General features: G+C 38.1%; 1 protein-coding gene across 3 annotated transcripts in view; it reads left to right on the forward strand.

The window, feature by feature from the left end:
* The first annotated feature begins 2,286 nt into the window (after nucleotides 1-2,286).
* Nucleotides 2,287-26,740, forward strand: part of ABCC2 (ATP binding cassette subfamily C member 2) — a 64,962-nt gene continuing 40,508 nt past the window's right edge. For 2 of the 3 annotated variants that reach the window (XM_070752989.1, XM_070752991.1), the window contains exons 1-11: nucleotides 2,287-2,390; nucleotides 6,559-6,732; nucleotides 10,624-10,770; nucleotides 13,072-13,206; nucleotides 15,073-15,195; nucleotides 15,426-15,481; nucleotides 17,167-17,398; nucleotides 17,614-17,792; nucleotides 20,991-21,168; nucleotides 22,823-23,077; nucleotides 25,101-25,166. In XM_070752989.1, the coding sequence (XP_070609090.1) occupies nucleotides 2,346-2,390; nucleotides 6,559-6,732; nucleotides 10,624-10,770; nucleotides 13,072-13,206; nucleotides 15,073-15,195; nucleotides 15,426-15,481; nucleotides 17,167-17,398; nucleotides 17,614-17,792; nucleotides 20,991-21,168; nucleotides 22,823-23,077; nucleotides 25,101-25,166 (1,590 nt within the window). In that variant the 5' untranslated portion in view covers nucleotides 2,287-2,345. Of the gene's footprint in view, nucleotides 2,391-6,558; nucleotides 6,733-10,623; nucleotides 10,771-13,071; nucleotides 13,207-15,072; nucleotides 15,196-15,425; nucleotides 15,482-17,166; nucleotides 17,399-17,613; nucleotides 17,793-20,990; nucleotides 21,169-22,822; nucleotides 23,078-25,100; nucleotides 25,167-26,740 lie in introns of those variants that run through there. The other variant, XM_070752992.1, reaches the window with a different exon arrangement.

Here is a 26,740-nt window from a genome sequence, read left to right on the forward strand (position 1 = left end):
ATATATATATATATATATATATATATATATATATATATATATATATATATATATAATACAAATATACATATACATATACTTATATAGAAATAACAATAAGCTCAGTTAAGAAGAATTTGTCAACAAATAAATAAAGTGATATTTATCTATCTTTAATTGAAAAATTAATTAATTTTAAAAAAGCTTCTCTTGCTGCTGTAAAGACCACAATGTACGCCAAGCAAAGAACTCTAGAAGAACATTCCATAAGTGAAGAATTAATCACTGAGCACTGGTCACTTTCTTGTTGCCACTAGATTTGACTCATTTAGGGAAGTAGGAAAACTGAAAGAGGGTTTGATACAATGATTATATCAGGTCAGTAATATTCTTCTGTCAAATAACCTGGTCTCAAGTCCTGTTGGATTTTTAAATAGGACTGACCTTATTTATCAAGGTTTATTGATGTTTGTCCACTAGCTTCATATGCACATCCCATTAATATCAGTTGGGTTTAGAAATGAACTTTCAGCTTGTACAGATGGCCAAATACCAATGTCATAGCATAATGTATAAAACACTTCCAACAAACTGCATTTTGGGAAGAATTAAAGTTGTGCAAGAAGAATACATGGAGGAAAACAGTGTCAAGTAAGTTCAATAAATAATTGTGCTTTCATTTAGCCAATGTTGCAACAGTTCAGGGCACTTTGAGCCAAATGTTATATTATGCAAGTCATGCACTGTAAAAAAAAAAGGCTGGTGGACTGTTTGCTGCATAAAATTAACTATTTCCCTTCCAAACATAAAAGACATAGGAAAAAGAACATCTCAAGGCAACGGCTTTGGATTTTTAGAAACTTCTCAAAAAAATTACAACACCCCACAGGACAACCAGTTACTGATTATGTCTCACCCTCAAACTGAATGCTAGTCTCTAGTACAGACGTTTTTTTCAAAAATATGTTGATATTTAAATACCAAGGGACATAAATTCCCCATCCAAACATTTTCTTTAGTATTAAATCATCATTTGCTCTGGGTTTAGTCATTTTATAGTAAATGAAAAACAATCCTTTTCACCGATGTTTTTTCTGAAGTTTCTCAAAATTGCTGACACCATTGCTGTCTAGAAATAAATTGGGAAAGAGTAAGTAGGGAAAGGAATACCCTACGAAAATTGACTAACTATCCTGGGTCTTGAAAGCTTAGAACTGCGGCGCCTAAAACAAGATCTAAGTATTGGCCACAAGATCATATGCTGCAACGTCCTTCCGGTCAACGACTACTTCAGCTTCAACCGCAACAACACAAGAGTACACAACAGATTCAAACTTAATATTAACCGCTCCAAACTTGACTGTAAAAAATATGACTTTAACAATCGAGTTGTCGAAGCGTGGAACTCATTACCGGACTCAATAGTGTCAACTCCCAACCCCCAACATTTCTCCCTTAGACTCTCCACAATTGACCTCTCCAGGTTCCTAAGAGGCCAGTAAGGGGCGTATATAAGTGCACTGATGTGCCTATCGTCTCCTGTCCAATTGTCTTCCCTTATCTTATATATCATATATATTCTCTCCTTTGTCTATCTATCTATCTATCTATCTATCTATCTATCTATATATATATATATATATATATATATAATATATATATTCTCTCCTTATCTCTTATATCATATATATTCTCTCCCTCCCATCTACTCTTCTTCTTTTTTTACTTTCTATCTTTATATATATTACTTAATGTCTATTCTCTTCCATGTGTATTGTATATTGGACAAAGAATAAATAAATAAAAATAAATAAATAAAGAGTTTGGTGTAGTAATTAATATGCTGGCATAGAAACTAGGAGATTAGGATCCTAGTCCTGCCTTAGGCTCAAATTCTGGTAGGTCATTCTGCACCAGCCACTTTTTTTCAACCCTATTTTTTTTGCCCCCAAAAATTGCTTCGACTTTTCCAGGCCATCAACAAGAGTAAAAAATGACTTGAAGATAGTCTTTTCCAAACTGGATTCCCAGTGTAGAACTAGTCTGCTAAAAGAACTCTTTCCATGTATATTTCACCCATATTATCACTGAAGAAAGAGGGCTTTTAAAATTTTAATCATATATTTTGAGAATGTCATCCGGGACATTGTTACTCTCCACTCGGATCTATCAATTTTTTATCTCCCAGGTTTTAGGAACAACACCAGCCAGCTCTTTTCCACAATTCCTGAGTTTGATTATAGGGTTAAAGATTAATGGTATTTATCAGGTTCCTGATACTGCTTTGCTGAACACTTGGGACTTTTGCCCTGGCTCCTGGGTTAGACAGGATAGTTTGACAACAGCCAGAGGAGACAACATTGGCCATGGCATCAGCAACTTTGGAACATTTTTGTGGTTCTGTTTTCTGGGTAAGTGGCAACTTTCCTTATGACACTAAATATAATTGTCATGAATTGTGAGAAGATGTTTGATAACAATAAAGCAATTTAATTTGTGTTTTGGGACAGCATGTTATCAGTTAGTGGTGTACAGTATACATACAGCAAATATGCGCAAATAAGATTGCAATTGAAGAATTAACAAACTTACTGTATATCCATTTTCAAACATTGACCTCATTTTTTTCCACAGTGTTTATTAGTGGGGACTTCAGAACTTAGTTACAGGAACAGATTTACATTGTTTTCAATACACATAACAATCATTTATAAAGAGTGCCTTCCGTCCCCTGTCCTATAGTCTCTCCTATATCTCATATTTCTTCTCTCCTATATCCTCTATAACCTTCATTGTGTATTATTGTGCATTAGACAAAATTCAATAAATAAAAAATAAATAAATCTAAAGAAGAGAAATTCTTTAGACTTTTATTAACATTAAAATTCTTTTTACTACACAAAGAGAAAATGGATGATTTATGTGAGCAGTAATTCAGGTTGGATGATTGATTGATTCCACAAACAAAAAAACCCCATACTTGTAAAGAAAGCATGTCAGAAAACATTTTGCTTTACTTTGTCCAAAATGTGCTAGTTTCCTAAATAGTTTGTGATTGGAGCAGTGTTTAGATACTGTATGTTGCTTTCCTTTTAAATGCTGAAGTGATTAATCACGTGATTATTATGTAAGCTGCTCTGACTTACTTTTGCGATTTAGGTAGCATATATAAATAAATGAATAATTCTAATTGTCTCATGTAAATATTAGTTTTATCAATTGCCCCTATTTACAGTTTGATTTTTTAAAGAAACATTTCATTTGTATAAAAATTATCATCCTTAAAATAATCAAAATATAAAACAAAGTATTCCCAGAATCATAATCCTATAAACTCTAGTAAAGATTTTGTCTTAGTAACTGATTTAGAAAATGGTTTAATAGACTTCCCCAATTCAACTTATGGAGGAGTATCAGTGCTTTTGGATTGCTTCTGGCTATAGCAAATGTTGCTGTCTTCTGCCCATTTACATGTCTTTTAAGGAAAAAAAATATTTCCAATATTTCCTTAGGCAAAAGTGAAAACCTTGAGATGCACACATGGTAAAGATTTCATTTAACATGGCATTTACATTGTTCCAGTTGGAAAAAGAGGCCAAGAATATGCCATGATAGATACCCACCAAGACAAGAGGAACTACCAATACACATTTACAATATAGAATTGTAAAGTGTTTCAAGGCTGAGGGAGAGAGAGATAGACCAATACTGAACATCTGAGGGTTGATTTTCATTATACAGCACTTGCACACCATCATTGTCATCACTTTCCAACTGCTCAAAAACAGTCTGAAATTTATTTGAGATTGTTCATCTTCAGTTTGGTTAACATTGAGAATTAGGAATTAAAAATAACTGCTCTGCATAAGCTTCTCCAGATCTGCAGTAACAGAAGGCTAAGCATGAAACTGACAAAATCCTGTAGCTTCCTTGTCTAAGGTGAAGGTAAGAGGTTGGGGCAAAACTGCCAAGTCAGCATGGTCCTTAGAGCTCCTTTCTGGATCCAGTTCAGGTTACCAAATAATTAAGCAAGTGTCCATTCTTCTTGATTAGGGTTTGACTCTACTGAAGAGGCCAAATTATGTGGAATATAAAATAGTTGTGAATGGAGCAAACACCTTGAATTGACCTTTTGAAGTTACAACAGCACTGAGAAAAGTGACTTATGGCTGCTTTTCACATGTATGACCATTACAGCATCCTTATGGTCAGGTCTTTGCTGTGTTCCTGGGTTATGTGATTGCGATTTCTGACAAGCAAAGTGACACTTAAAGTGTCACTAACTTAACTACTGTAGTGATTCACAAAAGGTTATAAAATGGGAAAAACTATGTGTTTACATTCTTTAAAAAGTGTTTTCCAGTGTGACCTATTTTTTTTTAATTGAATTTTTTTTATTACATATATACACATTTACAAAAATAAAATAAATGGTCAAATCATGAGTTGAAACAATGCCAAACTAACACATACTAACAAACAGACAAACAAACAAAAAATAGAATAGTTCTAGTAATATAATTAATTACTTATTTAAGTACACTAAACAATAATAACAATCACAATAAACATATAATATAATATGTAATATTTATACTTAAATTCCCTTGAGGGGGTAAGTTATAAATCATCATATAATTTTAAATTATCTTCTGGTGAAGTATATCATATCATCGGTATCTACCATCTTCTCTTTTTGTTTGTCCATATTTTTTTACATTATTATTATTATTTTCTTAACCGCCTTCATTCATTCATATTTAATTTAGTTAGATTCATACAAATTTTCCCTGAAAAGTTGCTGTATATAGATCTTTTGTAATTTGTCATATCAAATAAAAAGGATATAAAGTATTATTATTGTTGTATTTCAATTTAAGTTTCTATTTCTTCTCTTAAACCAATCATAGAAGTATTTCCAAGTTTTATAACGGTCGGATTCTTCTTTATTTTTTAATTTGAGTGTTAATGCGTCTGATTCTGCACAGTCTAAGATTTTTTTTAATATCAAATCATCCTCAGGGGGTTTGGGTTGTTTCCATTGTTGGGCTATTGCTATCCTAGTTGCAGTCAATATATGTATTAATAAATAATATTTATTTTTGTCTATTTTTTGGTCTATAATCCCAAGGAGGAACGCTTCGGGTCTTCTATTGATCTTAATTTGTAATATTTCTTTTATCCATTTTTGTATTTTAATCCAAAAATTTTTAATTATTGGGCAAGTCCACCAAATGTGATAATAGGTCCCCTTTTCTTTGCATCTCCAACATTGTGGGTTTATTCCTTTGTACATTTGTGGTAGTCTTGCCGGGGGAAGGTGCCATCGGTAGTACATTTTGTATAGGTTTTCTCTAAAAGCTGTTGATCTCGTCAGCTTGTAGTTTTTAGTCCAAATTGTTTCCCATTTATCCAAACTTATACTATACCCAAAGTTTTTACCCCAGCTGTATATATTATTTTTAACAATATAATCCTCCATTTTATAATTTAACATGTATTTATAAATTTTTGAAATCATTTTCTTATCTTGATTTAAGATTATTTTATCCAATTCTGTTTCTTTTATTTGTATCTCATTTCTTTTCCCTTCTTGGTATTTTGATTTTATTAAATTATATGCCCAGTGTGACCTTCTAAAATGAACTTAATTATAATTCAGTCTTACTGTTGTATATATTGGAAAAATAAAAGAGGATGTGAACCAATGAAAATTAATGAAGAGATGTAAGGAATGGATATTTATTTATTTTATTTTTATTTTATTTATTTATTTTGTCCAATACACAATGAGGGTTTTAGTGGGTATATATCTATATACACATAGTAAAATGCATGATGAAGGTTATAGAGGAGATGCTCATAGTAAAATATATCTAAGAAATAATAGAAAAGAAGATATAGGAATAGAACATATCAATGAAAGAATAGAAGAAGAAATATAGGAATAGAAGAAAGGTATAGGAGATATAGGAGAGCAATAGGACAGGGGAAGGAAGGCACAATGCAAGTAGAGTTTAGCAACTTGCATTGGTCAGTAGTCGTAAATCCTTGAGATATACCATATTGTTATCGACTTACAGTATATGATCAGCAACATTTAAATTGCAGTAGTTGCTGTATTTATTGGCAGACGTGGGAAGAAGTACAAGAGACAAGACTTTATATACAGTAGTCCCTCGCTATACCGCGCTTCACCTACTGCGGCTTCACTTCATTGCGGGTTTCTGAGGAAGTCGATCGGCAGATTTAAACAGCCCGCTGAACTCGATCGGCAGGTTTTTTAAAAAAAATATATATCTAAAATTGTAAATACTGTATTTAAATACTGTATCTAAAATAAATACTGTGTGGGAAGGGTTTATAAACACTTAAAACAATGAAAACTTACCAAACAATTACAATATAAATACTTAAATAAGTACTATCAGTCGATAAATTCCCCATCGCGGATTTCACCTATCGCGGCCAGGTCTGGAACGTAACACCAGCGATAGGTGAGGGACTACTGTATTAACAATCCATTTTAAAGTGAGCCTTTAGCATAAATTTGTTTTGTTTCTTTTTGGTTACCTGCAGAATTCCTCTTTCCTGGACCGCAGTGATGCCGATCTGCCACTTTGCTTTGAACAGACAGTTCTTGTCTGGATCCCTCTGGGCTTCTTCTGGCTCTTTGGCCCATGGAAACTTCTTCCCATGTGCAAATCTAAGATGAAGAAATCATCAGTCACCAAACTCTATCTCATGAAGCAGGTAGGAGAGAATGTCTTTCTCAGAGACTCTCAAACAAAAGTAGGGTACTCAACTTGAAGAGTACCATCATTCCCTTAAAATAGATAAAGTGTTAAAGATGTGAGAAAATTTCCAGATGATCACTTAAAATGTTATATCTCACTTTAATCTTATATTGTGTTCATATTATATAGCATGAAATTATTGTTCTTGTTTTAAAATGTGTCCATGTTCTATATAGTTAATTGATGCACTACCGTATATGTGTGTGAGTGTATGTTATTGTGAAATATAGATCTAAATATAGTTTTTAAAAAGAGCAAGAAGAACAATACAAAATATCCAGATATGATAGATCTAGAGTTGTCTTTAAATCAGCATTCTTTGATTTGCTAATTAATGTTAAGTGTTTGTTTTCCCCAAAAGTACTAAAATGAATGCACTATTGAAATATTTTGTTCTCTGGATGAAATAATTTAGTTTTGTAACAATCTGTATTGTTATGGAATACATTAGCTACAGATATTGTCTTTTGTAAGCTACTTAAAACCCATCTCTGCCGCCAGGCTTGGGGGAATTGAGATACCCTTTCCCCCTAGGCCTTTACAATTTTATGCATGGTATGTCTGTATGTATGTTTGGTTTTTTATTATAATGGGGTTTTAATTATTTTTAGTATTGGATTATTATTATATGCTGTCTTATTATTGCTGTTAGCTGCCCCGAGTCTCCGGAGAGGAGCGGCATACAAATCCAATAAATAAATAAATAAAATAAATATATATTTTTGACTGTTTTTTAAAGAAAAAAACCAATGAAGGCTTAATTATATAATGCATTAAGTAGTTTATTGCTTAGCTTTGTCTGATGAAATTGTAAGAAAATAGCCAAAAGCAAAAGTTGCATGGGATTTTAAAAAAATGCTGTTCCTAACAACCATGACATTTCTTAAAACTGGAACTGCCTTTCTAAGAATTGGCTGTATTACACTCATATTCAACTTCAGGTTGAATATTCAACTTCAGGTTTATTAAGTGCGTTTTAAAGGGCAATGTTATTTTGTGTGACTTTAGAAATATTTTCTTTCTTTGAGTAAAGCATCTCAAATCTTGGTTTTAAAATGCCAAGTATAAATTCAACTAATTTCCCACATTATTATATTTGTTGTTTGTTACATTTTTGAACCTTGTTTTAAAGAGGAAATCTATCAACCTGGTTTCCATAAAATTTAATATTTAACTAAACAACCCCAACTCGCTGGATCATCGTTTCAGAGATAGCTTCCTTATCAGATTCCTCAATGTCTTCAACAATTACAGAGATATGTATCTGCTTCGAAAATTGCTCATATTGTATAGATAGCATCAGTGTTCCCTCTAATTTTTTGGGGGGTGGGCGGAAAAGTATAGTGTCTGAGCGGCAGTCCCTTCGGGACTGGGCGGCACAGAAATAATAAATAAACAAACAAACAAAAAAAAAAAAACCCCACCCTGTTTTGCCTCAGAGAATTTCAAAATAAAATACATACTGTACTGTGTGTCTATAACAGTGAGCTCGTAATAGGGCAACTCTATCAATATCAAAATGCCACTTAAATAGTTGAGCTAGTTTCAAACTAGATTTTGATTTTCTTTCTCTCTTCCTTACTCCCATTCTTTTTCTTTCTCTTTTCCTTCCTCTCTTTTTTCTATCTGTTTCTCTCTCTTCCTCTCTTCCTCTCTCTCTCCTTCCCTCTCACTCTTTCCCTCTCGGCTTCTGGGCAGGTTTGGAAAACTCTGAGTTGGTGATGATTTTTAAGTGAGCGATTGCTCACTGCTCAGCTTAGAGGGAACTATGGATAGCATAGACAAACTTCAGGAATTGACCACAGGAAATGTTTTATGACATTTTGTTTTATTGCCAAATTTCAATTCCATGAGAATCATGTGTTCTGGATTTTGGATGCATTCTGGAAATTAGCATATTTTAGGTACCATTTCTGTAATTATTATTAATAATAATAATAATAATAATAACAATAATAACAATAATAATAATAATTTATTAGATTTGTATGCCACCCCTCTCTGAAGACTTGGACGGCTCACAACAATAATAATAACAATGTTACAATGAAAACAAATCTAATATAAAAAAACAGCTAAAAACCCCCCATCATTTAAAAACCATGCAACACACGCATACCACGGAGGGCGAGGTGGGTCTTAAGTAATTTGCGAAAGACAAGGAGGGTAAGGGTAGTTCTAATCTCTGGGGGGAGTTGATTTCAGAGGGCCGGGGCCGCCACAGAGAAGGCTCTTCCCCTGGGGCCCGCCAAACGACATTGTTTAGTTGACGGGACCCGGAATTCTGGCTGGGGAATTCTGGGAGTTGAAGTCCAAATATCTTCAAGTTGCCAAGGTTGGGAAACACTGCCCTATAGAGCCTTAAACAGCATAGGGTCAGATTATTTGAGGACTGCCTATCTCTCATAGTTTCTGCTTGGCTGGCACCTGCCAGGAGAATTAGTGCCATTCAGATTCTTCTGAATCAAGCCTTGCCATCTATTGGAATACAAGAAGTACATACTTTTTCTGTTGTGGGAGTACCTATTCTCTGGTATGAGATTTGTATGATTCATACTCTGTTGGCGTTCCATAAATCCTTGAAGACCTTGTTGTGCCAGATCTTGGGTTAAGATAGATTAAGCCTTCTGATGGATATATTTTTGTGGGTCCCATTTTGTGTTGGGCTTTTATCATTTAATATATAGTATTGTGACCTGCTCAGTCAATAAATAAGTACATATTTATACAATTGCTGTATTAAGCTGTTTACGTTTTATTTTAATTATGTTTGACTACCACCTTACCTAGGCTTCGTTTTATTAGTTATAATTTATACTTGAAACAAAACAGACTGACTGACTGGTTGACTAAAACCTAAGTGGCTGGTTTCATACAATGTTAAGGCACAACCAGATAAAATCTCCTTGTAGTTTAGTTTGATGTATAGATACACCACATCTTGTGTTAGTTTTTCTAACCAGTTGTCATATTGGGTAGATGATGACCAACATCTCTATATATTTAATAAATGATTGTTGAGGGTGTTAGTGAACTTACTCTCATGCATCTCAAACCAACATGGAGTTTTACTCCAACCAAGTTGGAGTTTTCATGGGAGCAATTACAGAAAGTGTTATACAGATGCACTAATTAACTCTCCAGTAGTCAAGATACATTGAGATATTTGACAAACCATTGGGTCATAATATACTTTTTCGATTGTACCAGCTGTCCAGTTTTAGTCCCATTTAGCAGAAAAGCTATGCGGGTTGGACCTAGTTAGTATTGGATTTTCTGGACCAGTGTTCTCAACCTGGGGGTCGGGATCCCTTTGGGGGTCGAACGACCATTTCACAGGGGTCGCCTAAGACCTTGGGAAAAGACAAATTTGTTTTATATGTTTAGCGTCTATTCCGGCGCTTTGGAACATATTCTTACAATCCGACCAATCAGGAATTTATAGAGGGGGCGGTCTGACCTTCCTGCCAATCAGCTTAAAGCTCTATTGGGAGAATTGGCGCTAGACTTATGGTTGGGGTCACCACCACATGAGGAACTGTATTAAGGGGTCGCGGCAGTAGAACGGTTGAGAACCACTGTTCTGGACCATTATGAATACTTTGGACAGTAGGTTAGACTAGGAGGTGTTTTTAAAAAAAATCTACAAATAGGCAGTTGCCAACTACTACCACTACTGTTTTTTTATCAGCTACTGGAACATTGCTTTAGCAAGAACCAAGCTTCAATACCTTGCAGTCTTTAAGTTTTTCTTCATTTTGTGGTTTCTTCTCTTTGATGCTTTGTAAATTTTTTGCTCATTGGGCAATGAGTAGTAATTTGTGTCACTCTCTCTTCTTTTAATCAGGTGCTGACTTTGCTGCTCTTACTGATGGCATTATCTGAAGTGGTTTTTACCATTGTTGAAGATTCAGGGAGCCTTCAGTACTCCGTCTATAGTAATGGAAGACCTGCTGTCCAGTTCACAAATCCTGTACTCTATTCCGTCACTTGGGTGAGAGACACTTGACTAAGTTTTACAAAAGTATTCTTTATTTAGTTTTCTCTCCAGGTTGCTGACTGCAGGCTGATAAATTCAGCACCAATCTAATTCTATTGTTTCAGACTAGCATTCATTCTAAATTTTGAGAGTGGGTTTTCTTTAGGTCAGCGTTCCCCATTCATGATGGAAGTGTTGATTCATCTAATGTGGTGAGGTTAGAGGGGACTGCATTGGAGGAAAGGGCAGGAGAGAAAATTCAAAGACTTTTCCCCAAAATATTGCATGTAAGATTCTCGATCGGTTTGTTGGGTCTGGTCATTTTCTTTTATGTTGTTTAAGAAAAAGAGACCTTTGATTTAAAACAGATATATCAGGTTTCATTCAAGACGCTTGAACGTGCTATTTTTATATAGCCGTGGATGGAAACCAATCAAGGAGAAAACCAACCTAGAAATAAGGATAAATTTCCTGACAGTTAGAACAATTAATCAGTGGGACGGGTTTCCTCCAGAAGTTGTGGATGCTTCAACAATGGAAGTTTTAAAAAAGAGATTGGATAACCATTTATCTCAGTGGTTCTCAACCTTTCTAAGGCCACGACCCCTTAATACAGTTCCTTGTGTTGTGGTGACCCACAACCATAAGTCTAGCGCCAATTCTCTCAACAGAGCTTTGAGCTGATTGGCAGGAACATCAGAGGGACACCCCCACTGTAAACATCTGATTGGTCGGATTGTAAAAATATGTTCCAAGATGCCAGAATAGAAGCTTTAGTTCCTAATACCAGGAGAAAATTGTCTTTTCCCAGGGTCTCAGGCGACCCCTGTGAAATGGTCATTGGATAACCATTTATCTCAGTGGTTCTCAACCTTTCTAAGGCTGCGACCCCTTAATACAGTTCCTCGTGTTGTGGTGACCCCCAACCATAAGTCTAGCGCCAATTCTCTCAACAGAGCTTTGAGCTGATTGGCAGGAACGTCAGAGGGACACCCCCACTGTAAACATCTGATTGGTCGGATTGTAAAAATATGTTCCAAGATGCCAGAATAGAAGCTTTAGTTCCTAATACCAGGAGAAAATTGTCTTTTCCCAGGGTCTCAGGCGACTCCTGTGAAATGGTCATTCGACCCCCAAAGGGGTCCCGATCCCCAGGTTGAGAACCACTGATTTATCTGAAAGGGTATAGGATTTCCTGCTTAAGCAGGGGGCTGGACTAGAAGACCTCCAAGTTCCCTTCCAATTCTGTTATTCTGTTATTTTGTCATATTTTCAACAGTAGATAATGTTAGATTGGGCAAATTGAGCTGGACACATTGAAGCTGTAATCAAGTTTATTCTCAAAGCAGACAACAGATAAAATAACACTTTGGGGGTTTGCCCTGAATATATTTAAAAGAAAACAGAGTAATGAAACAAAGCTTTCCCCCCCCATCGTTAACTTCATCAACTCTGCTCTTTGCTTCATTCTCTCTGCAATTTCTATTAAATGCAAGTACTGCTAACCTTGTCGCAGTGGAGTATGTTTTGTTACCTAAGGAAGTTAATCTTCAAACTGCTATCCATTAATAAGTTCCAAAAACTTCAGAAGAGAAGGATTTAAGGGTCGTGATTTCTGACAGTCTCAAAATGGGTGAGCAGTGTGGTTGGGCAGTAGGAAAAGCAAGTAGGATGCTTGGCTGCATAGCTAGAGGCATAACAAGGAGGAAGAGGGAGATTATGATCCCCTTATATAGAGCGCTGGTGAGACCACATTTGGAATACTGTGTTCAGTTCTGGAGACCTCACCTACAAAAAGATATTGACAAAATTGAACGGGTCCAAAGACGGGCTACAAGAATGGTGGAAGGTCTTAAGCATAAAACGTATCAGGAAAGATTTAATGAACTCAATCCGTATAGTCTGGAGGACAGAAGGAAAAGGGGGGACATGATTGAAACATTTAAATATGTTAAAGGGTTAAATAAGGTCCAGGAGGGAAGTGTTTTTAATAGGAAAGTGAACACAAGAACAAGGGGACACAATCTGAAGTTAGTTGGGGGAAAGATCAAAAGCAACGTGAGAAAATATTATTTCACTGAAAGAGTAGTAGATCTTTGGAACAAACTTCCAGCAGACGTGGTTGGTAAATCCACAGTAACTGAATTTAAACATGCCTGGGATAAACATATATCCATTGTAAGATAAAATACAGGAAATAGTATAAGGGCAGACTAGATGGACCATGAGGTCTTTTTCTGCCGTCAGTCTTCTATGTTTCTATGTTCTCCTGAAAGCAGAACAATTTTAATCTCTCTGCTTTTCTCTACACTGCAGATACTCGTTTTGCTGATCCATGATAGCTGTCGTTTCACTGTGTGCAGAGATTCGGGGATTCTTTTCCTTTTCCTCATGTTTTCTTTAATCAGTGGTATATTTCAGCTTCAGACACTTATCCGACAAGCAGTGCAGGTGAGAAGCTAAAGAAGGAGAAATGAAGTAATAAAGCCTCTTGGTAGCAGTATTCCTCTAGCGGTGTTTACACTGCAAATAAATAAAATTACTACATTCAGTTTTAGCTAGTCATCTATCAATTGTAGCTTCTCTCACCATGCACACTTAATTCTGCAGGGGTAGAGATTTGGGCATGTTCTGTCGAGCTCTCTGGTAGAATCCTCCCGAAAATGCACAGATACAATTTCACACACACACACGTTTGAAAATTCAAAACAATGTTCTTTATAACGAAAATGCAAATAAACGAAGCCCTCTTTTGGTATAGCAAAGAGCACTCGTCTCCAAACAAACTGGTAATTTGTACAAGTCCCTTATCAGTTCTGTAATACTTAGCTTGCAGCTGTAAGGCAATTCACAGTCCTTCTTCTTTCACAAAGTGAAACACACTTTGCTCTGGTTTAGTTTCAAAGCAGGGAAAAATCAGCACAGAAAGGTCAAAGTCAGCAAAGCAGGCACGAAACACAATGATCAGATAATCCTCCACAATGGCCAAACCCACAGGCTGCTATTTATAGCAGCCTCACTAATTACCACAGCCTCACCCAACCATAGGTGGCCTCATTTTCTTTGATAATAATCTCTCAGTTGTTGCTGCCTATGCATCGCTCTCCACATACGTGGCTGTACCATTAACTCTTGTTCGAATCCGAGGAGGAGCTAGATAATTGATCTCCTTCTGAGCTCTCTGCCACACTCTCCTCCTCCCTGTCACTCATGTCTTCTTGGTCAGAGGAGTCTTCATCAGCAGATTCCACTGGGAGCAAAACAGGCCTGCAGCATGTGGATGTCTCCCCCACATCCACAGTCCTTGGGGCAGGAGCTGGGCCAGAGCTAACCACAACAGGGCAACATTATCTGTCACAAGAAACTATGAGCCGAGGTGGTGCAGCAGATAGAGTGCAGTACTGCAGGCCACTAAAGCTGACTGTAGATCTGCAGGTCAGCGGTTGAAATCTCATTGCTGGCTCAAGGTTGACTCAGCCTTCCATCTTTCCGAGGTGGGTAAAATGAGGACCCGGTTTGTGGGGGCAATATGCTGGCTCTGTTAAAAAGGGCTATTGCTAACATGTTGGAAGCTGCCCTGAGTCTAAGGAGAAAGGGAGCATTAAAAAAATTGAATACATAAATAAATAAAATAAATGAACTATACATAGGAGGGTACTTCCAGGTTCTCTAGTTCAGTGTTTTTCAACCAGTGTGCCTTGGCACACTAGTGTGCCGCGAGACATGGTCAGGTGTGCCGCGAAGCTCAGAGAGAGAAAGAAAACAAGAGAGGGAAAGAGAGAGAGAAAGAGAGAAAGAAAGAGCAAGAGAGAGAGAAAGCAAGAAAGAGAGAGAGAAAACAAGAGAGAAAGAAAGAGAGAGAAAGAAAGCAAGAGAGAGAGAAAGAGAACAATAGAGAAAGAAAGAAAGAGAGAGAGCAAGAGAGAAAGAAAGAAAGCAAGAGAGAGAGAAAGAGGGAGGGAAGGTGGGAGAGAGAAAGACATAGAGGGAGGTAGGGAGGGAGAGAGAAAGAGCAAAAAAGAGGAAAGAAGGGAGAAAGAAAGAGGGATGGAGAGAGAGAAAAAAAAGAGGGAGGGAGAGAAAGAGGGAGGGAGAGAGAAATAGACCGAAAGGGAAGAAGAGAGAGAATTTTTTTGTCCAAACTTTTTTTAGCCGCCCCCCCCCCCCCACTTAATGTGCCCCATGGTTTTGTAAATGTAAAAAATGTGCCACGGCTCAAAAAAGGTTGAAAATCACTGCTCTAGTTATCAGGGAAGATCAGGATAATTTTTTTTGGCACTTCCACTCGTAATTCGCATTTGCTTTCCTCTCTTGCAGGGTTCCATTACAGATGTACCACGTTTCAGCTTCTTCCTTGGGTCCTATGGACTTCAACTCCTCTTATTATCTGTTTCAGTTATTTCTGACATTGCTCCTGAAATGAAGGAAGCTGCAAAGAAAGTGAGAGTCATTAGTCAAATGTTTCCATTTGCAGAGTAGTTGTCAAGGTAGGGGATAGTCATGGGCATTCAAGAGAAGGATGCTTGCTTTCAGACAGCTTCCCAGTAAGATAGCAATCTTTCCTATCTCATGCATTGCAGGGTGGGAATGAATGAAATTCTTGTTTGGAAGGTCATCACTTTGTTCCCTAAATGTTTAACCTTGAAAGTTCTGCCTCCCTTTTTTCACAGAACCCAGAGATTACAGCCTCTTTCCTGAGTTCCATCACTTTCCATTGGTTTAACAGGTACTTATTTATTTTTTATTTTTTATTTATTTATTTTGTCCAATACATAATACACATTGAAGAGAATAGATATGTAATAATATAAACAAAGAAAAGAATAGAAGAAAAGATATAAAAGTGTAGGTGAACATATTTGAAAGGAAGAAAAGATAAATGAGAGAAGGAGAGACAATTGGACAGGGGACGGAAGGCACACTGGTGCACTTATGCACGCCCCTTACTGACCTTTAAGGAACCTGGAGAGGTCAATCGTGGATAGTCTAAGGGAAAAATGTTGGGGGTTACGGGTTGACACTACTGAGTCAGGTAATGAGTTCCACGCTTCGACAACTCGGTTGCTGGAGTCATATATTTTTTACAGTCAAGTTTGGAGCGGTTAATATTAAGTTTGAATCTGTTGCGTGCTCTTGTGTTGTTGCGGTTGAAGCTGAAGTAGTCATTGACAGGTAGAACATTGCAGCATATGATCTTGTGGGCAATACTTAGATCGTGTTTTATGCGATGCAGTTGGCCAAAGACAAGGGAGTGTCAACAACAAAAGGCAATAGATTTTAGTCTGAGATGCTGTCAGCCACGTCATTGCAATGTTACCGGTGGTTGCAGGGACAAAGGGGTGAATATGGATGTTTCCATTGATCGGCTCTATTGTGATTACAGGGAAGAGCAAAGAACAATACAACATTTTTCAAACTTCCTAGCAGTTGTATGGTCATGGTGGGGATCTCAATACAGAACTTTAGCAAAATGGAAATAGGGTATAGACCAGTGGTTCCCAACGTGGGGCCTATGCCCCTCAGGGGGGCAATTTGATTTTTAATGGAGGCAATTGGAGCCTTGTTTAAACCAAGTTAATGGCCTTTTAGGTTTCCTACGCGTGTATAGAGTTTACGTTTTGAATAGCAAGAATTATATGTCATGGGGAGAGGTGTCATCAGGATTTTAGAGATGCTTGGGTGGGGCATGGCCAAAAAACAGCTTGGGAACCACTTTGCTATTATCCCTTCTGCCTCATATTTCATTGCTAAAGCTCTACAGAGTAAGCAGGATGTCTGGATTTCATACCCTTGAAAATGTCCAAAGATATTTCACCAGAAGAGCCCTTCACTCCTCCACTCGAAACAGAATATCCTACGAAAATAGACTAACAATCCTGGGCCTAGAAAGCCTAGAACTACGGCGCCTAAAACACGACTTGAGTATTGCCCACAAGATCATATGCTGCAACGTCCTACCGGTCAATGACTACTTCAGCTTTAACCGCAACAACACAAGAGCACGCAACAGATTCAAACTTAATACGAACCGCTCCAAACTTGACTGTAAAAAATATGATTTCAACAATCGAGTTATCGAAGCGTGGAACTCATTGCCGAACTCAATTGTGTCAATCCCTAACCCCCAACATTTTCCCCTTAGACTCTCCATGATTGACCTCTCCAGGTTCCTAAGAGGCCAGTAAGGGGCGTACATAAGTGCACTGGTGTGCCTTTTGTCCCCTGTCCAATTGTCTTTCCTTTCTCTCACTTATCATATATATTTTCTTTCTTTCATATATCCTCTCCTCTAAGTTCACTTTACCCTTATATATATTACTACATGTCTATTTTTCTTCCTATGTATTTGTGTATTGGACAAATGAATAAATAAATAAATAAAATAGAAAATAAAATTTGCTTACCTTTCAGTATGGTGGTAAAGGGATATCGGAAATCATTAGAGATGGATGACCTCTGGGATTTGAGGGATTCAGAGAAGACGCAGCTGGTTTTTTGCACATTTGAGAAGAGGATGAAGGCTGGGGTCAGAAAGGCTCAACGAAAACTAGAGATTTGGCATCGGAAGAGGAAACAACATTTGGCAGGCACTGACCTCACAAATGGCTTGAGCAAAGCCCAGAGTCAAGATACATTAGTTCTGGTAAATATTACTACTTTGTGGGAAGTCTTACATTTTATTTCTGAAAAACGGCAATGATGAAAATGGGAGAAATTTAGCACATGACATTTTCCACTATCTGCTGTATCCCAGTGTTAGAGCACCTGGTGACAGTAAGATTGGTTGTTATCATAAGTGGTCTGACTCAAGGACTGAGACAGGGAGATGCTTGATAACAAAATTTGCTTTGAACTTAGGAAGAGAAGGAGAAAAAGACCAAGAAAATGGCGATTGATGGAGAACAGTCCCAAAATTACCATGCTAAAAACTGGTTAATTGTTGCTTTGTTCCAAACTTGCTCTGGGAAGATTCTGCAATCTGTGGCACTGAAGTTGATATATGATGTTCTGATGTTTGTGAATCCACAACTGCTGAAGTAAGTCTTTATTTTAAGGTTTATTTTAAGGCTCACTGATGCAATGGATGAACGGAGACAAAAAAAACCTAAAACGCTGGAATGGCGGTTAACAAAATGTGTAGTGTAAGATTGCGTCAAATACTGCTCAAGATACTAGATAAAAATTAGAAAATAAAAATGTCTTAAATACAGTGGTACCGCTACCTAAGAACGCCTCTACTTACAAACCTTTCTAGATAAGAACCGGGTGTTCAAGATTTTTTTTGCCTCTTCTCAAGAATCATTTTCCACTTACAAACCCCAGCCTCTGAAACTGTAACTGGAAAAGGCAGGGAGAAGCCTCCGTGGAGCCTCTCTAATAATCTCCTGGAAGAAAACAGGGCGGGAAAAGGTGTGGAGAAGCCTCCGTGGGGCCTCTCTAGGAATCTCCTGGGAGGAAACAGGGCCTCCACCCTCCCTGTGGTTTCCCCAATCACACCCATTATTTGCTTTTACATTGATTCTTATGGGAAAAATTGCTTCTTCTTACAAACTTTTGTACTTAAGAACCTGGTCACGGAACAAATTAAGTTCGTAAGTAGAGGTACCAAAAGTTTTGAGATGAATCTTTTTCGTGTTGCTGTTTTACAGGATCCTATCTGAGTTTGTCACTAGAGGTGATCACATATTCTGGTTGAGAGAGAAGTTCTCTGGTCCCAGTGATCAACAGAGATAGGATCCTGGGACATGTTGCTATTTTATTCCTGTACTAGACAGAGACCAGTGTTGTTTTGCGATGTCCCTTCTGCTTTTTCAATATTTTTGCTCTCTTCATGTTGCTATCATATGTAATATCCTATCCAGTTCTTTCTAATATTATCCCAAGCCACCAAAATTAGATCCAATGTTCTCTTTCCACCTAGATCTGGGATATGAACTATCATGGATGCATCATATCTTGAATTGTTCTGACAGTAGGTGGAAAGGAGGAGGCAATCAGTAAATGGAGAGGGGCGGCATACAAATCAAATAAATAGATAGATAGATAGACAGACAGACAGACAAACAAACAAACCTTAAGTCTATTTTATGTACCCTCACAACCCTCCCTTTGCTATGATTCCTGAAAGCCTAATAGCACAATTTCCCCTCCTTTATTTTTAATTTTTATTTATTTAATTAATTTTTATGCCACCCTTCTCCTTAGACTCAGGGCGGCTTACAACAGGTTAGCAATAGCCCTTTTTAACAGAGCCAGCATATTGCCCCCACAATCCGGGTCCTCATTTTACCCACCTCGGCAGGATGGAAGGCTGAGTCAACCTTGAGCCGGAGATGAGATTTGAACCGCTGACCTACAGATCTACAGTCAGTTTCAGTGGCCTGCAGTACAGCACTCTACCTGCTGCGCCACCCCTTTGATGTAGAGAACACATGAAAACTATGGAGTAATCCCTGAAATAGATGTTCTATAGGTATAAAAGGGAGATAAAACAAAACTTGATCTAGCAGTTAGCCCTTCCCAATACAGTGGTACCTCTAGATACGAGCTGCTCCACATGCGAGTATTCCAAGTTACGAGCTGCGACGCGAGCAAAATTTCTGTTCGACACCCGAGCTCAAATCAAAGCCGCCCCGAGTCTGCGGAGAGGGGCGACATACAAATCTAAATAATAATAATAATAATAATAATAATAATAATAATAATAATAATAATAATTTGGGATATGAGCCAAGCTTCCACTAGGTGGCGCATGAATCTCCTTGCTTCCAGTTATCTGGGCATGAAAAACAAAGTCTAAAAGCATTCGTTCCAGATGCGAGTTGATCGACTTATGAGCTCGGGTCTGGAACGAATTAAACTCGTATGTCGAGGTACCACTGTATATGTTATGGTTCTAATCCTTTTTTACAGTCTTTAGCCCCCCTCTCCTTCCAAATTAACAGTAGCTTTCAGTAATTAAAAATTGCCAATGCCAGTTATAGATCTGAAAAATAAATATATCATTCCATATTCTGCTTTAAATTTGTTAGGATAGTTTTATAAGTGGATATATCGCATCATATCTCGTATCTGTGACCAGGACCTGAAAACAGGTTTGTCCCAGTTTAACAATGCAGCTGGTATCCCCCTTCATTATTTGTAGGCAGAGGTGGGCTGCTAAGGTGGAACGGTGATGTGTACTCACCCCCCTGGCTCTGAGTGTTAGCGGAGTCCAGTGCAATTATGCTACTGCACCTGGGCAGGTAGCGAAATAGTGCGTGGACACGCAGGCGCACCACTTCTCTTTATCCCTGAATGGTGGTGTTTCTGTCTGTAGGAGTTTTCATTTCTCGCCATTCTGAGTCAGGGAACATAAAGAAACTATAATGTAAGCCCTTAAGTAGAATTAACATGGTTTAGAAAACAAGGAATACCCAATCTCTTTAAATCTCAGTAAAGAAAAAACCTAAACTGCACCTTCATTGGGAGAGGGGTGGCATACAAATCTAATAAATAAGTAAGTAAGTAAGTAAGTAAGAAAGAAAGAAAGAAAGAAAGTAAGAAAGAAAGTAAGAAAGAAAGAATGTAAGTAAGTAAGAAAGAAAGAAAGAAAGAAAGTAAGAAAGAAAGAAAGAAAGTAAGTAAGTAAGTAAGAAAGAAAGAAAGAAAGAAAGAAAGAAAGTAAGTAAGTAAGTAAGTAAGTAAGTAAGAAAGTAAGTAAGTAAGTAAGTAAGTAAGTAAGTAAGAAAGTAAGTAAGTAAGTAAGTAAGTAAGTAAGTAAGTGATGTAATTTGACCCACTTTGAATCATTACATACCACCTCACCCCAATACCTACTGAGGGTATGGTCTCAATCCTTGTAAAAGTTTGGCCTACTTTATTACCCAAAACCATATTCCCGGAAGAAATTAATCTGGCTCCTGTGTGATTCTCTACATTAATTGCTTAATCTTTACCCTATATTAGCTCATTTGTAAAGAGGTCCCAATAAAAGCTTGATGGAGCTTGTTTCTGAATTGATATGCATAGTGCAGGACCACAGATGATGGAGTCTTGTGGGCCATCCCATCCCACATATTTCTGGGTGCAGTTCTATGTGGAATTCTCCCTGCTTGCGTTGCACAAACCAGATTGAGGACTCTGTGAAGGACAAAGCTGGTATTGATAGAGTCCGCAGGAAGTGTTCGTGGTATATGGTGGTATAAAAGTCGATATGGCATTTGGGGTGATGTGCAGGTTATCTTTTCTTATAGGATGATAATCAACTTTGTAACTGATCCAAAGGCCTACCTTTGGCAGGGCTTTGTGTTGGCAGTGCTGCTCTTTGTGACTGCGCTGGTGCAGTCTCTCTGCCTACAGCAGTATTTCCAGCTGTGTTTTGAAGTGGGAATGAATTTACGCACTTCTCTTATGGCTGCCATCTACAAAAAGGTCAGTGGGCTCTTGAATTGGTGGTAGTGGGTGATTTTCCTAATGCTGGCCAATCTATGCTAATGGGATACTTTCTTCTTATTGGGTCTTTGTGTAAAAGTTGGATTGTTCAGCACTGCTGTAGATCTAATGCTTCTGGATTTTATATTGATTTATACATATTGATTTATACATATGCATACGCACATACATATATTCTTACATACATAGAAACATAGAAGACTGACGGCAGAAAAAAACCTCATGATCCATCTAGTCTGCCCTTATACTATTTTCTGTATTTTATCTTAGAATGGATATATGTTTATCCCAGGCATGTTTAAATTCAGTTACTGTGGATTTACCAACCACATCTGCTGGAAGTTTGTTCCAAGGATCTACTACTCTTTCAGTAAAATAATATTTTCTCATGTTGCTTTTGATCTTTCCCCCAACTAACTTCAGATTGTGTAAATTCAAAGTAACTTCATATGTAATTCAGAGTGCTGGTTATGACCTATAAAGCCCACCATGGCTTAGGACCAGATTACCTTCGAGACCGTCTTCTATCTCATGCATTCAGTGACCAGTTAGGTCCCACAGAGTCGGCATTCTCCGGGTCCCGTCAGCCAGACAATGCCGGCTGGCGGGGCCTAGGGGAAGAGCCTTCTCTGTGGCAGCCCCGGCCCTCTGGAACAAACTCCCTCTGGAGATACATACCGCCCCCCTTCCTCCTGGTCTTTCATAAAGCTTTGCTGGTGGGCATGGGGGCCGTGAGTGATGAGATTATCTCTGGCCGATATTATGAATGATTGAATTGGATGAATGTGTATTCATTCATTCATTCTTTCATTCTTTCATTCTTTCATTCTTTCATTCTTTCATTCTTTCATTCTTTCATTCTTTCATTCTTTCATTCTTTCATTCTTTCATTCATTCGATTTTTATGCCACCCTTCTCCTTAGACTCAGGGCGGCTTACAACATGTTAGCAATAGCGCTTTTTAGCAGAGCCAGCATATTGCCCCCAGAATCCGGGTCCTCATTTTACCCACCTTGGAAGGATGGAAGGCGGAGTCAACCTTGAGCCGGTGATGAGATTTGAACCACTGACCTTCAGATCTACAGTCAGCTTCAGTGGCCTGCAGTACAGCACTCTACCTGCTGCGCCACCCCGGCTCATTTGTGCTTGCGCTTATATGACTGTATATGGGTTGTTTTAAACACTTTTAGTAATTTTGTATAATTCTTTTAAAGTAATTTAGATTTCTTATATATATTGTTACATTTATAATGTTGTATGCCACCCTGAGTCGCCTTGAGAAGGGCCGCATAGAAATCAATCAATCAAACAAACAAACAAACAAACAAACAAACAAACAAACAAACAAACAAACAAACCTAGTACACACACACTCACATACACAGAAACTCTGCTTTGGGTTAGCTGAATAAAATATTGCTCCTAACTAATATATTAGAATGGTCTTCTCCAACCTTATGACCTTCAAATATTTTACGGTTCAATTTCTCTTCATTCCCAGCTCTGGCCAGTGACTTGTTTGATTAGGGATAATTGGGGCTTTGATCAAAGCAATTTAAAGAGCATCGTGATGGAGATTAATGCATTTGAACAGTATTCTGTTTCAAAACCTCAAAATGGATTCTGTTCTCAGGCCCTTACAGTCTCCAACGTTACACGGAAGGAATCCACGGTGGGCGAGACAGTGAATCTGATGTCCGTGGATGCCCAGCGCTTCATGGATTTCACTGTCTATATGCATCAGCTGTGGTCAGCTCCGCTGCAGATTATTCTATCTCTTGTCTTTCTGTGGGTTGAGCTGGGACCCTCAGTGCTTGCTGGGATTGGTGTGATGGTGCTACTTATCCCTTTAAATGCTGTGCTGGTCGCTAAGTCCAGGAACATTCAAGTAAGTATAGGTTTTTCTTTTTTCAGATACAGTGGTACCTCTACTTAAGAATGCCTCTACTTAAGAACTTTTCTAGATAAGAACGGGAGTTCAAGATTTTTTTGCCTCTACTTAAGAACCATTTTCTACTTAAGAACCCGAGCCCGGAAAAATTTCCCAGGAAATTTGAGAGCGGCACGAAGGCCAGTTTCCTGCCATTCCCCCTTTAAATCCAGCCATCTCAGGCTTTTCTGGGCTGCCAGAGGAGCCTTTCGGTGGTGCTAAAGGAGGCTTTGGTAGCCCAGAGCGAACGGAGCATTTTCCTTTCTCTGGGCGCTTGGAGAGGGAATAAACCACTTCGGTGTGGTGACTTCCTTGCGCTGCCTCCCATACACCCAGTGCAAGGTTGCCTCTTGGAGCGTCTAGGCACAGAAAGGCAAAAGGGGGCACTCACCTCTACTTCTTCCTTCGGCAGCGACTGTCCTCCTCCTCTTCTTCCTCTTCCTCCTCCCACCCAAATTCCGAACTTTTATTTCTTTCCCAATGGGTTTGCATGCATTACAGTAGTCCCTCGCTATACCGCACTTCACCTACTGCGGCTTCACTTCATCGCGGGTTTCTGAGGAAGCCGATCGGCAGATTTAAACAGCCTGCCAAACTCGATTGGCAGGTTTTTCAAAAAAAAAAAAACAACCTAAAATTGTAAATACTGTATTTAAATACTGTATTTAAAATAAATACTGTGTGGGAAGGGTTTATAAACACTTAAAACAATGAAAACTTACCAAACAATTACAATATAAATACTTAAATAAGTACTATCAGTCGATAAATTCCCCATCGCGGATTTCACCTATCGCGGCCAGGTCTGGAACGTAACACCAGCGATAGGTGAGGGACTACTGTATTTGCTTTTACATTAATTCCTATGGGACAAATTGCTTCTACTTAAGAACATGGTCACGGAATGAATTAAGTTCTTAAGTAGAGGTACCACTGTACTGCCGGTCAGTTTCCGGTCACAATTCAAAGTGTTGGTTATGACCTTTAAAGCCCTTCATGGCACTGGACCAGAATATCTCCGAGACCGCCTTTTGCCGCACGAATCCCAGCGACCGATTAGGTCCCACAGAGTGGGCCTTCTCCGGGTCCCGTCAACTAAACAATGTCGGAAGACCCTCTGGAACCAACTCCCCCCAGAGATTAGAACTGCCCCTACTCTCCATGCCTTTTGTAAGCTCCTTAAAACCCACCTTTGTCGTCAGGCATGGGGGAACTGAGACATCTCCCCCGGGCTTATACAATTTATGCATGGTATGTTTGTATGTATGTTTGTTTAGTAAATGAGGTTTTTTAAATCAAACCGGGGTTTTTTAAATATCTTAAATTATATTTGGATTTGTTATAAATTGTTTTTATTCTGTTGTGAGCCGCCCCGAGTCTGTGGAGAGGGGCGGCATACAAATCTAAATAATAAATAAATAAATAAATAAATAAATAAATAAATAAATAAATGAAGGCTCAGCCTAATTGGAATTTGCTGAAGGCCCATGTTTTATCAAGAGCCCATTTGAGAAATGCCTCTCAAGGAAGCTCTTCCTTTTTACCCCTGCATTTAGTTTTGTCAGTTTCTGGCTCAAAAAAACAATGCTAGTCTGATGGAGTAACAGTAAATGAAGATGTTTACCTGGCCCTTGGCTGTTCCTGGAGGTAATTAGCTGGTTGCACTGAAAGAAAGTGCAATTGTGCTCAAATGGAAGTGAGGCATCTGTTTTATCTGGGATGCCTTAATATGGATTTTGCTCTGAGCAGAAGAGTTGACCCACTGTTTTGGATGGTCCCTTCCTTTTCAATGATTCTAGACCAAATATGCCCTGTACTTTCATTTTGTTCATTCCCCATGATAATAAAATAATAATTTTACTTGATAATCCTCAATACTACTATTAGCCTCATTTTCACCCAGGAAGGTGTACTCATAGACATCTAATATTTTACATGTTTCTGTTCTCAGTTCTAATATGTAGTTCATTTATTTTATCAGGTGAAAAATATGAAGCACAAAGATGAACGCATGAAAATAATGAATGAAATTCTTAATGGCATAAAGGTGAGCAATAAAATGATTGCCATCAGTGGGTCTTTATTGCTATACCTTGCGTTGGTCAGACTAGGGTTTAAAGTAGAATTCTTTTTCCTGTTGGGATATATATTTCCCCACCTGTGTGTCTATAAACATCACTGATAAAGATAGATAGAGATAAAGGGGGGGGGGGGAGAGTCTGAAGCCATAGTAAGCCAAGGTTGTAGATTTTTCCAGTCATGGTATAAATCAGAGTGAACAATCTTTTGAAAGGATCATAGGATTTGGGGAGATTTTTGTATATTTGGGTGAGGTGATTTGAGACTGTAGTAGGTGGGTTGGGAATTTTAGGATTGGGTTATTGAGAAATTTGAAAATGTTCAAAATCTGTTTCAAGGATTAAATAACTTATTGTGCAGCAGAAAAACTGCACTAGAGTACTTTTATAATTTTTTATTGATTTTATAATATAAAACACACACAAAACATATAACAAATGCACAGTGATTACTTAAGGATGTCTTAAGATTTGTGAACTGTATGTCTCAGTTTAACTAGACAAATTCTATGGCAGCTGTGATTTATCTGAAGTCCCTCTTAGACGCCATCCCAAAACAAATATGTGAAAAGTATCTATGCTTTCTTTGACTGTTATCATGGGACATATTAGTCCAATGGACTTGGCGTTGCCTGTCTTAAAAATGGAAGCAGCATAGAATGAAGCTTTTGTTTTGAATTGTTGGAGACCTTGATATGACTGAGCCCCATATTTGATGAGTATCTGGAGGTTTTTGTGCTTTCTGACACTGGTTGTTTGATTGCAGACATTTCATTACCCAACTAGGCAACATCATCAGTGCTAGTAAGTGTGGGGCTTGTTTGTTATATACAATAGCTTACCCTGCCGGTGTTAGCAGAGGTACAGTATATTTTCCTCCATTTTCCCCACAATCGCTAACACTGATGAAATTACCTAATTGTTGTACATACTCTTGATCAGTTGGAGGAGGATGAAGATATTGAGGACTCGGATTCAGATAGTGGGGGGCCCGGGGTTACAGGTAGTAGAACAGGTGGGAGGCCAGCCACAGGATGGGGCTATGAGTTCATGATCTAGTGAGGGAGAATCAGATGCTCGCTGGGTTAATCCTAAATTCAGAAGGATTCAGAAACGTAGAGAGCAAAGGTCTGGAAGAAGATATTAAGGAGAGGAATGGGTTAAATATTGTTGTGAGGTATTTGGCATGTCAGGGGGCTAGTGGAGAAGAAGGGTGGAGTTTCAACGTTGCTGCAAGGAAATATGGATGTGTTTTCGCCATGCTATAAAGTAAGCCAAAGTATTTTGTATTGTATTTAGTCAGTGCTGCTGTCTTTTTAAAGCTATGTAGTTAGAAAATAAATCTTGTCTAAGTGAATCAGGAAAAGGAATGTGAGAAATGTGGCTAAGAGAGAGATAACAGACCGATTGGTGTCTGGAATGTGTTGAAGTACAGGAGAGCAGAGAAATAAACGGAGTGGCTTTATTCATGAAATGATGCATTTAATGAGAGTTATTTGTAATTACGGTACTAAACTTCTACCAGAAACCAGAACACTAATTA

The sequence above is a fragment of the Erythrolamprus reginae genome, chromosome 5, assembly GCF_031021105.1.
Source record: "Erythrolamprus reginae isolate rEryReg1 chromosome 5, rEryReg1.hap1, whole genome shotgun sequence".
NCBI classification, from domain to species: Eukaryota; Metazoa; Chordata; class Lepidosauria; order Squamata; family Dipsadidae; genus Erythrolamprus; species Erythrolamprus reginae.